General features: G+C 54.2%; 1 protein-coding gene across 3 annotated transcripts in view; it reads right to left on the reverse strand.

The window, feature by feature from the left end:
• Positions 1–1,097: 1,097 nt before the first annotated feature.
• Positions 1,098–16,758, reverse strand: part of INSRR (insulin receptor related receptor) — a 30,523-nt gene continuing 14,862 nt past the window's right edge. For 2 of the 3 annotated variants that reach the window (XM_083476939.1, XM_083476941.1), the window contains exons 4-22: positions 15,463–15,605; positions 14,042–14,186; positions 13,749–13,963; positions 13,179–13,305; positions 12,402–12,640; positions 11,795–11,962; positions 11,515–11,704; positions 10,810–10,851; positions 9,928–10,229; positions 8,980–9,116; positions 8,301–8,466; positions 6,260–6,371; positions 5,847–5,917; positions 5,169–5,398; positions 4,527–4,637; positions 3,946–4,105; positions 3,566–3,695; positions 2,999–3,133; positions 1,098–2,682 (exon numbers count right to left, since the gene is read on the reverse strand). In XM_083476939.1, the coding sequence (XP_083333065.1) occupies positions 2,334–2,682; positions 2,999–3,133; positions 3,566–3,695; positions 3,946–4,105; positions 4,527–4,637; positions 5,169–5,398; positions 5,847–5,917; positions 6,260–6,371; positions 8,301–8,466; positions 8,980–9,116; positions 9,928–10,229; positions 10,810–10,851; positions 11,515–11,704; positions 11,795–11,962; positions 12,402–12,640; positions 13,179–13,305; positions 13,749–13,963; positions 14,042–14,186; positions 15,463–15,605 (3,172 nt within the window). In that variant the 3' untranslated portion in view covers positions 1,098–2,333. The remainder of the gene's footprint in view (positions 2,683–2,998; positions 3,134–3,565; positions 3,696–3,945; positions 4,106–4,526; positions 4,638–5,168; positions 5,399–5,846; positions 5,918–6,259; positions 6,372–8,300; positions 8,467–8,979; positions 9,117–9,927; positions 10,230–10,809; positions 10,852–11,514; positions 11,705–11,794; positions 11,963–12,401; positions 12,641–13,178; positions 13,306–13,748; positions 13,964–14,041; positions 14,187–15,462; positions 15,606–16,758) is intronic. The other variant, XM_083476940.1, reaches the window with a different exon arrangement.

The following is a 16,758-nucleotide window of genomic DNA, read 5'->3' on the forward strand; positions in this document are numbered from 1 at the left end:
AAGGCAGCCGCCAGCAGAGGCACAGCATCAAGGGGACGGCTGCTTGGCTCATTTCCAGCGCTTCTCGGGTGGGGGCAGATCTCTCTGTCACTTCCCCGCCCCCGCCCCCAACTTTGACAGAGACTAGCCACTTCTTCAGTCCCATGAAAGAAAGCAAAGTGGGGCAGGGGAAAGCACCTTATAGGCCAACAGGGGGTTGCACCAGGCACAGAGATCACCTTCATTAGAATCATAGAACTATAGAGTTGGAAGGGACCCCAGGGGGTCATCTAGTCCAACCCCCTGCAATGCAAGAATCCCAACTAGAGCATCCCGGCCAGGTGGCCATCCAACCTCTGCTTAGAAACCTCCAAGGACGGAGAGCCGCCACTTTCTGAGGGAGTCCGTTCCACTGTCAAAAACTCTTGCCATTAGAAAGTTCTTCATCTCAGTGAACTCCTATGTTCAAAGGAATGTCTCCCCCCCCCCCCCGCATTTTATAGCAGCCCCTTCTTGAGGCCTCCTGCGTGTTTGCACTGTCAGTCGCTCTGGATTACAAGGTGCAACAAGGACGACCCTTTGTTTCAAGAATCCCTTTCCCCAACCACAGCTTGCAATCCGCCTTCCCAAAACGGTCTCCTGGAAGGGCCAAGCAGGCAGTTTCAGTCTTGCTTATTTTGCAACAGGAAAAGGCGTAACTGAGGATGAGCCAGCAGAACTCATAAGCCTGACTTCCTCGCAGGAGTCTGTAAATCCATGTACAAAGGGGTCACATACACTCTGTAAGCCAAGTTTTGCACTGTCAGAAACTCAGAAAAGTCTTCAAAGATCAATGAGCACAGTGGGGACGCCCAGAGCTGGAGCAGATGCACTTATATCACACACGTGTTTTTGTGTGTCTCCGCGTGAGGGAAAAATCTTCATGGAGCCAGCAGCTGATGCAGAGGAATAACACCGCTGCAGTTGGGCTAATTATAAAACCACCTGGTTCCATTAGAAACTTAATTCCTATGGGAGGGAGGTTGGTTTCAGTTCTTCACGCTGGAAGCAAGTTTGAGCAGAGCTGCCTCTCGCAATGCTGATAAAAGAGGCACCCATCGGGCTCACCTGGACATCTCTACGGGAAAACAAAGTGGTTTATTCAGAGTTCAAGGGCTTGCCCTTCACTTTGTGGAAGCAGCCGATCACATCCAGCAAAAACGAAAGCACCTTTGCAGTGATGGGGGAGAGGAGGAGCAGCCCAGCCACAGCCAGCTCCAGAGATGGGGCTCTTGTGTTTATACCCGACTTTTCTTCCAGCACAGAATCCAAGGCAGCACAAATGGTTGCACGGAGAGAGGATCCCCCCATCCAGGGAGTGCCCTCACCTGGACCCCTGAGCTTCAGCAAAATACTGACCTCCCAGTGCTTCTAGTCCACAGTGAAACTGCAGAATCTCCTCTGTGACAAGGAGCAGGCGTTAGGGCTGAAGTGGCCACTTGGTCTGAAGAGATCCTTGCAACAGCTGGGAAAGTGCAGTGGGGAGGAGGCCCCGGCTGCCGGGCCAGAATCTGGGACTTTGCAAAGTAAGGCCACACTGGACGGGAAACTTCCCAGGAAGCCTCTCTCAAGGCCGTTAGTTACTCTTCTATTTATTAAAAAAGAAGTATGCCAGTCTGGGTGCCATTCTGGAAGAGAGGTGAGGTATAAAGGAAAGAAGGTAACCTCCTCTGGAGTGGCTGTGGGGATGAACACATTTGTGGCCCCGCATCCCCAACACACCCAGAGGCAGGAATGGGCTGTGGGAAAGTCTGCCCGTCCTTCGACCTTCCCAAAGCCAGGGAGCTTTTCAGCCAGTCCATTTGGCCTTCAGCTTCCTTCACAGGCGCTGGCTGCACCTTTTAGCCCCACAGCCCAGGAGTTCACTTGTGCACCAGTCCAACAAAGGAGCGTGAAACCCCTGGGCAAGGCTGCCACACAGAGCATAAGTGTATCTTTGCTCCTGGGCTGCTGAGGAGAGCCAGTTCGCCCCAGCCGAAGGATTGCAAATGCTCCCCACGAAGCCACAGCCCACGTGATGGGGGGCAGGGAGGAGGCTGCCCACAGTGGCTGAAGGGAGAAATGCCTGCAAGGCAACCTGCAGGCGGCCAGAACGGGCCAAGGCCCTCGGGAAGAAAAGGAGCGCCCGGCCAAGTCATCTTCTCCTCAAAAGAGACTCCATCCTGTCACCCTGAGGGAGGGTCACCAGGTGGTCCTCCTCCTGGAAGGGGTCCTTTCTCCACTCCAGCCCAGAAGCGTCCTGGCTTTTCAGCAGGTCCCAAAGAGGGCAAGGGGGGGGGTCTCCTGTGAGGTGGGCCCCAGGGTGGTGCCCTTCTTCAGAGGCCCACCTTCCCATTGGGTTGGCAGCAGTTTGTAGGCTGGCTCTGCAAGGGGTCCCTGCCAAGGCCCAGAGCGAGGAGTGGGCTGCCATTGGGGATGGGGGCACCCTGAGGGGGGGCCGGCTCAGGTGCTGCTTCCTCCTCCTCCTCCTCCCCACTCAGAAGTAGCTGCTCCGTCTCTGTGTCCGAAGCCTCCCAGGAGCTGCAGCATTTGTTCTCCAGGCTGTAGAAGAAGGAGTGGGTGCGGAAGGCGGCGCTCATGTCGTCCTTGATGCTCTCCAGGATCTGGGCGAAGGTGGGGCGCAGGCGGGGGTTCTGCTGCCAGCACCAGGTCATCAGCTCGTGGCTGGAAGATCCACAAGGGCAGGAGGGGGGTGGAGAGTGAGAAGGGCAGGGGGTCACTTTCCCCTCCTACTGCACCACCCCCACCCCAAAGGCTCCACCAGGCAGCCTTGACACCAGCCTGCTGCTGGCTCCCAAGAGGAGGAGTGTCTCAAGCCGCCTTGCTGTGGGGGCCCAGATGGGGAGGCCCCCACAGGCCACGCAGGACTGCCATCAAGGGGCCCGAGGGGGAGGGGGAGGGGGAGGGAAGCGCATCTGCCTTTGCACAGCCCAGATGCTACCTGGATGGACTGACAGACAGACACTGGTGAGGCGCTTACAGCTTCTGGGGACAGTTCTCTGGCTTCTCCAGGACGCCGCTGTCCATCACGAAGTGCAGGACCTGCTCGTTGGACATGCCCTGGTAGGGCTGCTCAGCCAGCGTCGCGATTTCCCACAGCACCACCCCAAAGGACCTGCAAGAGAAGAGTCAGCCTCTTCCTCCTTGCCTCTTGCCACAGGCCACAGGTGAGGAGAGGCGCCCAGGACAGCCATTGTGCACAGCTGCTCTTCGCAAGGTTTACGGTGGGAGGGAGCAGACAGGCCCCCCACACGAGGGTCCAAACCAAGATGCTGCTCAAGTGCAGGGCCTCCGCCTCCTCCCTCTGCCCCACAAAGACCAGCAAAGAAGACGTGAGCAGGAGCCACACCGGCCACCCTCAGCCTCTCTCACACACATCCTTGAAAGTCCCTGCTTCCAGTCCCAGATTATCCTTGAGTGAAAATACCATGGAAGGGTGAACAAAGGTGTGCCAGAACTCCCTGGGACTAGAAACCTGCTGCCGCCCCGCCCCCGCCCCCTGCTGCTCTGGAGGACAAGCCTGCCCCTTCCTCTCCCAAGCACCCACCAGATGTCCGAGTGTGTGTTGAAGAGGCCATCCTTCAGGGCTTCCGGGGACATCCAGCGGACAGGCAGCAGACCTTTCCCCCCTTTGCGGTAATAGTCCGTCTCATAGATGTCCCTGGTCATGCCGAAATCTTTTGAGGGGAACCAAGATGAAGAGAATTTGGCAGGGAGGGAGACAGGCAGCTGTCGGAGCTGCAGGGAGCCCTCGGGGCAACAGGAGGTCTGGTCCAGGGAGGCCGGGGCCACCAGAAATGGGGGAGGGGGTTGTTGCTGCAGCAAACAAACACTGCTGCCCCCCTGGGCATCCGAGCCTCAACCACGACCACCTCTACTCGTAGGGAATGACAATGATAACACCCCTGAACCCCAACCTGGCCTCACCCCCAATCTTCACAGTGAAGTCCTCTGACACCATGCAGTTGCGGGCAGCAAGATCCCGGTGGACAAACTTCTTGGCGTTCAGGTAGGCCATGCCATCCGCGATCTCGCCAGCCATCTGGATCATGTCCCTCAGTGACGGGGGAGGCAAGCCAGGGTTATTCTAGAGAGAAAGAACCACAAAATAGCCTGTCCCAGGGCAGGGGGGAAGAGACCAACAGGACTTCTTCTCTGGGAAAATGTCCTCAGCCACTCCCGGAGAATGCCATGCGCTCAGTCTGTCTCCATACTTTGGTTTTGTCTCCCAGCTACTATCGAAGCTGGCAAAAGCCGGCAGGCAAGGAGACCCCAGACTGGACGCCACCCTCCAAGATGGGAAAGGAGTTTCTGAACTCCCTCGGTGCCCTGGGCAAGGGAACTTCAGCACAAATGAAAGCCCAGCTTCCCATAGCTTCCTGTGGGCAGTCCCCACCCTCTGCCTTTGGACTGGATTGGCCACATGGTGCAACTTCTTCTCCACCCAAGCAGGCGGCTTTGCTTGAGCCCTGGAGGAAAGCCTGGGGGAGGCTCTGCAAGTCACTCACCTCAGCTTCCGGCCTGAGGGAACGGAGGTAGCTCTTCAGGTCCCCCCTCGTCATCAGCTCCATGATGACCAAGGCAGGCTGGCCCTGGGAGACTACGCCCAGAAGACGGACCTGAGAGCCAGCAGAGATAAAAGAGGCCAGCTGGCATGTAGAGGACGCTCTCAAAGTGCTCAGCGCACACACAGGAGGGGGGGGGGTCCAGTAACCCTAATGTCACCCCCACTTAGTAGGCCAGTTTTAGCATTCCCACACTGCGGAGTTGAATGGGGCAGGATGAGCACCTCCGACCCTCTAGCAGAGCAAAACGGGGACAACGACTCTCCCTCTTTGCATTGCTGCAATTGGTCATCCAAACACCAACTTTGGCACACCCCACGTCATCCAACCACATGGAAGCTGAAATCTAGCCTGTTCCTCTCTGGGAATCCAGGCAGGGCTGCCCTGAGGTATTTTGCCCACCAACCCACAGATCAAGTTGCATAATCCCCGAGGCTGATCAAGTTATTTTGGCCCCCAAGGCAGAATGTCCCACGAGTGTCTCCCCCTGGGAGAACAAAGCACAACAATAGCAGCTCTGGTACCATATGCTGCTTTTCCTGACGCCAAAACTCAGCTGTCCAAGGGGAGGGCCGGCCCACTTACCACGTGGTGGCACCTGAAGGCTTTCATGACCGAGGCCTCATTCAGGAACTCGATGCGCTCCCGCGTGGTGGCCAACTCGTTGACCGTCTTCAGGGCCACCCTGGTCTTCTCTCCCTCCTGCTCAATGTCCTCGGCAAGCCCTTCGTAGACCATCCCAAAGGAGCCTTGGCCCAGCTCCCGCAGCACCGTGATCTTCTCCCGCGGCACCTCCCACTCGTCCGGGACGTACACTAGCCAAGGAGAGGCACCGAAGGAAAAGCACAGAGCGCTCGGTGTGGGGCACACACATACGCCCCCCGGAGGCAAGGCTGGGGGGCCTGGAAGGTGGCGGAGTGGCAAGGCCAAGGGTAGAATCAGGTGGGGAGTCCTCCTGCACAAGTCCTGCTGCAACACTGAGTGGGGGGGGCACAGCTGCTGCTTCCCCAACCTGGTGCCCTCTAAACGATCTGGACCAAGACTCCCGTCAGTCCCAGCGCACTCAGGGATGGTGATGATGCAAGCCGGGAGTCCAGGACAACCTGGAGAGCCCCCGGCTAGGGACAGGGGAGGCTTAGGGCATCAGCAGCAGCACCAGTCAGTTCCATAGCAATGCTCCACCTTTGCCCTCACAGACAGAGGGTGCCCCTGTGGAAATGGTGTCCTGCCCGCCTCTGCCTTCGAAAGGTGAGCCGTACTCACTGTTTGAGGTGCTGAAGTATTCAGGGTTGACTGAGGCGTACAGCGTCCCACTGGGGTATCCCTCTGTGCTTCTGGGAGGGAGAGACAAAGGGCTCAAGGTCCTTTGCAGGGCAGGGACCACAGTGGCGGTGAGTTCCCCTCCCCCTTAGGACCCTCCTGTGGGATTTTGGTGCAACGTCATTGCTGACCTGGTCCATGTCAAGTTAAAGCAACACTTCTCTGCCAGTAGAAAGTGTGAGCCGACCCTTCCCCAGAGAAGGTTCTGGAAGGGGGACACACTGACCATCAGCCAGGCTGGCTCTTGGGGGATGGAGACCCATAACGTCTGGAGGGCCACAGATTCTCCACTCCGTGTTGCGGGGGGGGGGGGAGACACCTCTAACAGTGCCAGTGTCCCGACGGTTCCATATTACCTTTTCTTGTTGTATAAGAAAACAAAGACGGCCAGGCAAGTGATCCCCACCATCAAGACAACGGGCATCAGCGTCAAGAGCACATAGAAGTTTCCGGGTTCCTCTTCCTCTACTTGTAAGGGGGTTCATGATGGAAGTAAGTGTTTTGGGGGGGCAGAGAAAGAAACATGTAATTATTACACAACTAGTTAACATTGATCAAACAACTTGCCCCAGCTGGGTTTGTTTGTGTGGTTTTAATATCCTAAGGGGGACTCTTAGAAACGACATGTACACAACTCACACCCACACACCCCACTCAACGGCTGCTCTGAATTCCATTTGCTGGTCTGGGGCAATATTTTGTCTGCTTTCCTAACATTTGGCACCACGTGATAAAAAAGGATTCTAAATTTATGCACCAAATGACCCACAGCATTTTGGTACAACTGTTGGCCATCATTTGGGCTCCCCAATAAAGTGGATGGGACAAGCCTCTGAGGAATAGAAATGTTGTCCCCATAAACATCCTCCCTTCTGTGCTCCTAGAGGTAGAGAGACCACATCACTTTCTGCACAAAGGCAGCCTTGATTACTGAAGCAGTTGCTCCCTTTTCTATCTGTTAATCTCTAGACACTTGGACTGGAGTATATTGTTTTGGGAAGGGGTGTTAAAAGGGGTTGTTACTGATTTTTTAAATCTTTATTTTAGATTTTATTATGATTTATGTGGAAATTGTCCAATTTGGCTGTGTATTTTTTAATGTTTTATTTATTGTTGGTGATTATTTCTGTAATACTGTATTTTTTCATGTTGTAAGCCACCTCAAGCATGGTTTGAACTATGGAAAGGCAGCATACAAATAAAATTATGTCTTATTGTGAGTTTGTGGGAGCCAGACTACTCTAATCCCTGGATCTAGCAAATGTTAAAATCTTAATAATAGCAATAATAACAATTTATTATTTATACCCCGCTCATCTGGCTGGGTTTCCCCAGCCACTCTGGGCAGCTCTAATAATAATAATAATAATAATAATAATAATAATAATAATAATAATAACAACAACAATAATAATAAAGCAATAAAAGATCAAACATTGAAAACTTCCCTAAACAGGGCTGCCTTCAGATGTCTTTTAAAAGTCGGATAATTGTTTATTATGGGAGGGTGTTCCACAGGGCGGGTGCCACCACCAAGAAGGCCCTCTGCCTGGTTCCCTGTAATCTTCTCGCAGGGAGGGAACCGCCAGAAGGCCCTCGGCTCTGGACCTCAGTGTCTGGCTGAGTGATGGGGATGGAGATGCTCCTTCAGGTCTACTGGGCCAAGGCCATGTGGGGCTTTCAAGGTCAGCACCAACACTTTGAACTGTGCTTGGAAACGTACTGGGAGCCAATGTAGGTCTTTCAGGATTGGTGTTTTATGGTCCCAGCAGCTGCTCCCAGTCACCAGTCTAGCTGCCGCATTCTGGATTAATTGCAGTTTCCGAGTCACTCTACGTAGCCCCACATATAGAGTGCCAGGCTAGGTTCCTGGGTGATGCTCACTTTTGGGGCTGATTAGTCTCCTTTTGTCACCAAGGCCCACAAAGCCACCATCTATTTGTGGAAGAGGGTGAGGACTGGACTACAGCTCCCACCAGGTTTCCAGGCAGCTGGTCCTGCTGTCTCCTGGGGCTGGAGCCCAGGAACAGCAGCAGGTTCCCCTCCCCTGTTTTCATTCATCCAAGCAGCTGTGTGCTTCTCCTCTTTGCCCCAAAGGGATCTCTTTCACCATTAGCCCCCAAGGTTGCTCTGAAAGTGGCCTAAAGGAAAACTTTTTTTCTGGAGTTCCCCAGAACACCCCACCTGCCAGCATCTGGGGCCACATTTTCATGAGAAGTTAAACCAGAGATACAAACTGTTCCAGGCGTCCTTGCTTGCCCTGCCTCCCGCTGCCCCCCCCCCCGGCATCATCACAGGGTTTCTCCATTGTGTCACCAGGTGAACCTCCCTGAACTGCCAGGGTTGCTTAGTCCAAGTCAACCCTTCTCTTCCCTACGCTCACCCTCCACCACCTACCCGGCCCCAGGATGTAAAACTTGATCAGTCCGGTCCACGAGCCGTTCCCTGACAGTGAAGTGGCCCGGACCTTGGCAGAGTAATTTCCAGGCTGGAGGAGGTCGAGGAGGTAGCCCCCGTTCCGAGTGTAGCGGTGGCGAGAGACGCAGACAACCGAGGTGACTTTCTGCAGGAGAGGAAGAAGGAAACCGAGGAGGAGACAGGCGTGAGTGGTGCCTCAGGGGCCTGTGGATCACTCTTGGAGGTGGGGAAGTTTGAAACCCCAGGCTGGTGGCTGCTGGGGGGGGGGCAAGGATGTAGTGGCTGCAAGTGGCAGGGTCTAGTTAACCAGAGCCAGGATGCTACTGCTGCTGGATCAGGCCAAAGGGGGACCAACTACTCCAGCATCCTGCTCCTTCTCACAGTCACCAACCAGATGCCCCGAAGGGATCTATCCCCACTGCTGGTGTTGCTGAGCACTGCCTCTGATCCACCATGACTACTAGTAACATTAGAGAGCCTTATCCTCCATTAACATGTCTAATCCCTCTTTGAAGTCAGCTGCCATCGCTACCTTGTGCGGCAGCAAATTCCTCTCTCCTGCTTGTCCTGAATCTCCCAACCTTCCGTCTCCTGCTGCTAATAAATGTTCCAGCGCTTGGCCCTGCTGCCACCACTAGGCCTCCAGCCCCTTCCTCACCTCACTCTCCCGGCTGTACTTGATCTCGTACTTGAGGATGAGCCCGTTGGGGTTCTTCGGCTCCTCCCACTTGAGGAGGACTCGGTTTTTCCCTGCTGGCTCCCAGGTCACGTTGCCAGGGATGTTGTCTGCTAGAGCTGAGCGAGAGAGCAAAGCAAAGGAGCTCCTGAGTCGGCTTCAAGTGGAGTCAGGTGTGGAATTTAGTACGGCTGACGGAAGCCCATCACACGCTCCCTTCCTTCCACCTCTTGCCCAGGCAGGGCGAGAAGGAGCGCAGAGCTCTTCATAGCTCATGGGACACCTTGTGCAAAATGCTTATTCCTGGATCACATTTGCATCATTCCCAGAGCCGGACCACCCATGAGGCAGACTACAGCAACTGCCTCAGGTGGCAGAATCCAAAGTGTGACTCCACAAATGAGCCCCTGCCACCGTCAGCACCAGAGAAGCAGTTGCAGCAGCTTCCAAGTTCCAGCAAGATCTCATGAGAGCCCTGCGCAACATTCCTGAGGCCCCAGGAAGTGAGATGGAGCGCCTTGCTGAATGAAGTCTTGGGAAGCTGGCGTGTGGCCTCTGCATGATCTCCTCAGAACCTGGAAGCTACAGCCCCACAACTCCAGTAATCGAGGCACCGCAGGGGCAGCAAGGGCGGGGGGGCAGATGCACTGGGCGACATCTTCCCATTTCACTGCAGGTGGCGAATTGAGACAGGCCGCCCCGATAATTCTGGTAGGGAAGAGCCAGTTGATTCAGACGATGGACTGCAGAGGCTACTTACCAGCTAGCGATGGGGACGGGAGTTGTACAAAGAGGCAGGATCAGGGCTGGCCTTACCGTGAGGCAAAGCAGGGCAGACAGACATAAAGGGGCAGCTGAGCTCTCTGCTCCTGCCTGGGGCTGGTGCCCCCCCCCCCATGTGGCTTGCTGGGGGTGCTCTCTGGCACTTACGTTCCGGCATGGTTCTGGCAAAGACAAAAGTGGCAGCGCTGCAGCCCACGGTCTGCGCAGCGTGGTTGCAGGCATGGATGTCAATGCGATACTCAGTAAAATGGCGCAGGTTGGAGATGGCCGTCCGATCCCGGACCACTTTATCCTCAAAGATGCGGAAATCCTTCTCAGTTTTGGAGCTGCCGGACCCTGTGCGGTTTGGGGTCACTCCATTTTCCAGGACCTCTGGGGATGATGTGTTGGCAAAGGCATGGACAGGAAGAGGGGTTACGGCAAAGGTGTCCCTGCGCCTCTTTGGGATCCTGTCACAGCAGAGGAAGCAGAGCAGTGAGGCCTTGGGGCAGAGTGTGGGGTAGGGCAGGCCTGTCTGCTGGGAGATGCTGTTTACCCTACACCTCAAGGTAGATGACAGGTGTCATGCCCAGCCCTTAGTCCATGAAGGACAAAGCAGACACAGCCGGTTTAGGGTCCAAACTCAGTCCAGCCCCCAGACGTATTACAATAGAAAGCTGGACAGGAGTTTCCACGGTCCTTCTGCCTGTGATACTGATTTCCCCAGGATCCCCCCAACAGTTAAGAGTGTGGGGATGTTTGAGTGCCTGGGGCTTGGTAGGCAAAGGCAGGCAATAGGAAGAAGGGAAGCTTCTGGTCCTGCAGGGGTGGGGAGAGGGGAAGAGACCCCCTTTTCTTCCTAAAAGGCGTCCATTCTCTGCAGCCCAATATTGCAACCTGATAGTCTGCACTGTCTGTGCATTTTGAGAGAGCCTCCAGATGGTGGGGCAAACTTGAGGCATCCCTTTAAAAAAACATTTCTAGTCCTCAGGAAAAGCCTGAAAATGTGTGAACATTCCTTTTCATTTTCGGCTTCACTCTGCAGCTTACCTGTAAGAGATCTTGTTGATGGAAGTGACTTTCCAGGGGGGTCTGAAAAAGGACAAAGAAGGTGAAAATCTCTGCTTACTACCCCCTGGCTCCAGCCTTCTCCTCTGCCTCTGGTGAATATTTCAGCTGATGAGGGTGCAGCCACAGGGGTGGGAGCAGGTGAGAGTTGGTGGCCCAAAACAGGTTGGAGAAGGCTGAGGTTGCATGTCACTGGGGAGGGGACTCCCCACCTCCATTTCCACCTCAGACAATATTGGAGAGCTGCTGTTGCTGCCAGTCAGAGTAGACATTACCAGGAGAGATAGGTAAAACCACCCTGACCTAGAATAAGTCAACTCATGCCAGTCTTTTCAAACTTTTTCAGACTAGCGCTGCAGGACACTTGTGGAAATAAGGCTCAGGATTCTCCAGAGCCCCAGTTGGGGGGGGGGCGTTGCTGGGCTTGCAAACAGTTGACAGTGCCATTCCTGCCTAACATTTTCAGGCTCAAGATGCCTGCTCTCCAGTTGGGGAAGGAGCGCTGGGAGTCAGTGGAAGGTTTGGAGTACCAAGACGGCAGAGAGAACCACCACCAGTTCTGACAGGCTCTCCCGCCAGCTGGCCATTGCTGCTGTCAGCCCTGACTTCCACCCGCCCGCCCGCCCGCCCATGGAGTCCCAATCCCAAACCCCACAGCCTGGCCTGCACAGCTCCAGCCCCAGTCACCTGGGGATGATGATGGAATTATGCAGGAAGTTTTCAAACTTCTTCTGGAAAGAGACAGTTTCATCCCTCAGGGGGGTTTGCCCCACAGGGCTTTGACACGGGCAGCACTGCTGCTCCTCTCCATCCTCCTGGCCGTCACCATCGTCTGTGTCAAAGCGAGTGTCTGCGCTGCTGGTGGGCAGGCGGAGGCCTGGCAGGGCGAGAGGAGAGAGGGTGTGAGCAAAGGCCCTTTGGGGGCTGTGCAAGGTCCATGCGCCATGGAGCAGGCCAGCCACCTCACCTTTGTGGCAATAGTCATTGACAAACAGCTCAGAGTCCTCAGCCAGCTGCTGCCACAAGACCAGGTAGTAGGTGATGTTGCCATTGGGCTGGCTGGGTGGCTTCCAGCGGACAATGAGGTGGGACGAGGAGTTGGACATGGAGATGACGTCCCGGGGAACTGTTGGAGCTGGACATCGACGGGAGGGAAGGGGAGTGTAATTGAAAGAGGGAGAAAAAGGGGGGGGAGAGAGAACCAATATAGAGAGCCACTGTGTTGTAGCGGCTAGAGTGTCAGACTACAGCCTGACAGAGACCAGGGTTCAAGTCCCCATTCAGCTATGAAGCTCTCTGGGTGACCCTGGGCCAGTCACTGCATCTCTCGGTCCAACCCAATCTCAGCCAGCTTTAACATTTTGAGGTGGCCGCAGTGCAGCCCTCCATCTCATGCTAGGCCCCTTCTGCCTCCACAGAAGGGAGAGCTCCTTTCAAGGTCCCTCTGCTGCAAGCCCAGAACCCCCACGGCATCCCAGCAACTCTACTCAGAGCCCGGTCCCAGTCCAAGGAGTGGATGACACTGGTCACAGGCTCCTGCTCCTCCCGCCCGCCCGCCCGCCCGCCCGCGTTACCTGCAGGCATGGTACGGATGTAAACCACCTCGCTCTGAGCCCCGTAGTTGCGCCTCTCCTCGGCGGTGGTGAGGGTGATGGCGCGCACAAAGATGGCATACTGGGTCCAGGGCTTGAGGCTCTGAAGCACCACCCCCGGCTCCTGCTCGTTGTTCAGGGGCGGCTCCACGTCCACCACGTTCCAGCTGTTGGCACCGCAGGCGTCCTGCCCAATGTATTCCGTCACGTTCTGGAAGGGCCTGGGGGACGAGGCACCCAAGGGAGGGTCAGGCCTGCAGGAGCAGCCGGGAGGGAGGCAGCTGGGCTCCCCTCTTGCCACCTCCACTGGCTCTCCAGCTGCCAGGCACTTGGCAGACCAAGAAGGATGCGCAAAGAGGTCCGTTTCGGTTTCTCACTTTCCCCACCTTCAGTTCTCCACATTTCCACATCAGTTTGTGGATATATAATTTTAAAAAGGTTCTCATTAAAATTCACCAGCATTTCTCCTAATACGCACATTCTTGCAAAGCAAGGTTCCCAGTATAAGGCATTTCCTTTGGTCTTTTCAATAATATATTTATTTTTATGCACACTGCACCCTCCTAGCCTGTGCTTTACAGAACACATTCAAGTTGCACTGCAAACCTCAGAGAGTCATGAAGGACAGCTGGGTCTTGGCTTAGATACGCTTCCAGAAGGGTATCTTCCCCTTCAGGTGTGCTGGGTGTCCCCTGCAGCAGCAGCAGAAAAGAGCAAATCCCCCCCCCCACACACACCTGAGGCTCCCCAAGGACTTACGATTCCTTGTAGTAGATGATGAAGCTCAGGCGGTCGTGGTACTCTGGGGGCCGGTAGCGCTCCCACTTGAGGAAGATGCGATCTGACTCAGTGGTGTTGGACACAAAGTGCAGGATTTGGGTCTTGCCTGAAATATTGGGGGGGGGGGGTTTAAAACCTGGAAGGAGTCTTGAAAACTGGCACGGGCGAGGAGCGGGGGAGGAACACAAGTGGCTTCAGGGAGCAACAGTGGAACTGGCAAAGAGCCCTGGAAAATTTCATGGGCAAAGGTCAAAATGTCTATTTCATTTCTAGCTGTGCAAATGACAAAAATCCCAAACCCTGTTTTCACTGAAAATGTTCTGGGAGAAAAGACCTGGAATAAAAGTGGGTCGGGGGGAGGGGTTGGGATGACAGCTGCTGCTGCTATTGGGGTTGCAGGTTTCGACTGCGGCACCCCAACCTCCTTGCGGGGCAATCCCCCTCTCCATCTCCGATTGCCACTGCTACCCTCATTTCTGCCTATGAGGTGCCCGCCAGGGTCCCTCGATGCTGTGCCCCCCAAGCCCTCTGCCCCCCAGAGCAACTCACAGGAGGCTCGGTCGCCATTGGTCCGGGGATTGATCTCTGCTTTGTTTTGTCTGCCCTTTGTCCCTGTGATCTCCTCCATGCGGTAAATCTCTGACAGGCAGAGTCTGGGGTTGAAAGCAAAGTACATCTTGCCGACGGGGATGGAGAGGCTGTGGTGGCTCCAGTCCCAGAGCTGCTGGAGGTTCTGGTTGTCCAGCACGTAGAGCGTGTAGTTCCTGGAGGCAAAACGGAGGAGGGTGTTTTACAGCCCGCCCTGCCGGGGGGGGGGGAGCCGTGCCCTTCCCATGACTCACCCGTCCACCATGGAGTCCCCTCGGATGAGCTTGAGGTTCTTGAAGAAGGACAAAGAGATGAGGGCAAAGGAGTGCTTGATCTTCAGGAAGCCCGTGATGGTCTCAATCAGGCCCAGGCTGGCCTGCAGGGCGGAGGCCAGGTTATCTGCAGGAAGGGAGAAGCAGCTTTTAGGCTTTTGCATGTTTGAAATGATTGCCTGGTGCTGTGTTCTTTCTTCAAGCACTTTATGCTTTTCAACACACATTTCTTTTACGCTTTTAAAAACCTGTCCCAAGAAAGGGAGGTGGCTTCCTAACTGGCATGATTAATAATAATAGTAATAATACCTTTATTGTCAATGTACAACCTGTATACAATGAAATTAACCAAGCCTCCCTCCCCCCACACAAACACTCAATCTCATTGTACTCTGTGCTTGTCGCACAACACACCAACCCCGAAAGTCAGTTGTACTATATTATTTTCCGTTCAGCAGCCTAACAGCCCATGGATAGAAGCTGTTTTTTAGCCTGTTGGTACGACTGATTCTACTTCTATATCTCCTGCCTGAGGGTAGAAGATTAAAGAGGTGCTGGCCGGGGTGTGAATCGTCCCTGAGAATTTTTCCCGCTCTCCTAAGGCCACGATCCCTTGCGATGTCATCTGTCGGGCTCAGGGGACAGCCCATGATATCCTGTACTGTGTTCACCACCCTCTGTAGAGACTTTCATCCGTGGCTGTCAAGCCAACGTACCACACTGTGATACAATATGAGAGGACACTTTCTATTGTGGACCGGCAGAAGGAGGTCATCAATTGTTGTTTAACACTGTTCTTTTGCAAGACCCTGAGGAAATCGAGTCTCTGTTGGGCCTTCCTAACCACCTGAGTTATATAGTTTTTCCAAGTGAGGTCTTCACTAAGGTAAACTCCCAGGAATTTAAAGGAAGAGACTCTCTCCACACAACCACCCCTGATATACAACGGGGCTAGTTCCCCTCTCTTCCTCCAAAAGTCCAACACCATCTCCTTTGTCTTGCTAATATTTAGGTGCACGTTATTCTCTAGGCACCATGTAGATACTTTTTGAACCCTCCCCCCATGCTGATTCATCCCCACCTGTAATTAGACCCATTATGGTAGTATCATCTGAAAACTTAATAATTACAGTGGATGGATCAGATGAAATACAGTCATATGTATACAATGAGTACAGGAAGGGACTCAGCACACATCCCTGTGGGGCGCCAGTGCTGAGCTTTAGGGTCCTTAAATGGTCCTTCAGCTGCAAAGGAAAAGAATATAGACCCCCCCCCCCGAGTTAAATCTGAGGAAATCTTAACGCATGGCAGGCTGACCCCTCAAGTCATCCCTCTAAAGATTCAGTCCCTCGGTGGGCAGAGGCCAGACCTCCCTCCCACCCTGGGGCACAGCCACTCACCTCCCCGGCGGATGTTCAGGATGAGGTTGCCCTCGATGAGGGTGCAGCCAGCCAGGTCCCTGGCTGCCCTTGTGGAGTCAATGGTCTTGGTGCCCACTTTGCATTCCTTTGGGCAAAGCCCCTCACACTTGTGGCAGAAGATGCTGAAAGAAGGGGGTTGGGGGAGAGACCTGGGGATGAGGCACCCACAATGCAGGGAGAGGCTTCTCTCCATCCCTCACGCCTCAGAAGCAGCACCTTCCCCCAAAGAATCCCTCAGCCCCCTGGCAAACCGCACTTCCTGTTAGGATTTGTAATCTAATTTCATTATTGGAACTGCATTTCACAAAGACGAAATGGTAATGGGGAAAGGAGGTGGCCGTTGGCAACCGGCAGTTGGGAGTTGGCGGGTTCTCTCTGAGAGTTCTGTCTTGACTGGGAGGGTGAGGAGGGAGGGGATTCTGGCAGACACTGTCTGCAGGAGTCTGTAAATAATACTTGTGGTTCAACTGTAGCCAACCTGCCAAGTAAAAAGATGTATCTTCAGCTATCTGCATAAGGCATGTATTTTTTATCACAAATAGCTAACAGTTCCCAGGATTTGTTTGACAGACAGGAATGTTTTTTAAATGGATAGCAGGGCAGCAACAGCAACCACAAAGAACCAACTTTGGGTTCATGTTCACACACTTTCATTCTCTCACACAGTATCAGCCAGGCACAGTATCTCACACAGCAGGCAGGATCGGGGCAGGACCCAGGCGGTGCACATTTCCTATCCCTGGCCATGTGAGCTTGTGTGTGACCTGTGCTTGTTCTTAGGATGAATGGATGGGAAATGAGATTCTGATTCAACATTAGGAAGAACTTTCTGATGACAGGAGCTCTTTGAAAGTGGAACGGGCTCCCTCAGAAGCTGGTGGACTCTGCTTCAGCGGAAGTAGTCAGACACACACTCTGGACTTTAAGGTGTCAATTTCGAGAAGCTGAAGGAGCTACTGGGTGTGATCCCGTGGTCAGATATACTAAATGAGAAGGGGGTCCAAGTAGGATGGGAGTTTCTAGAAGGAGAAATATTGAGGCCCCCACAGAAACCGGTGTGGCTGCATAAGGAGCTTTCAGATGAGCCGAGAGTTAAGAAGGGCATGTATACAAAATGGAAGAAAGGGGGAAATCACAAAGGAATAGTGTACAGGTGAAGCCAACAGTTGCAGGGAGAAGGTCAGGCAGGCTAAAGCTCAGAATGAGCTCAGGCTTGCAAGAGAGGTTGAAAATAATTTTAAAAGGTTTCTTCGGCTATGCCCGAAGTGAGAGGAA

Source organism: Podarcis liolepis (genome assembly GCF_965112155.1).
Source record: "Podarcis liolepis genome assembly, chromosome: 15".
NCBI classification, from domain to species: Eukaryota; Metazoa; Chordata; class Lepidosauria; order Squamata; family Lacertidae; genus Podarcis; species Podarcis liolepis.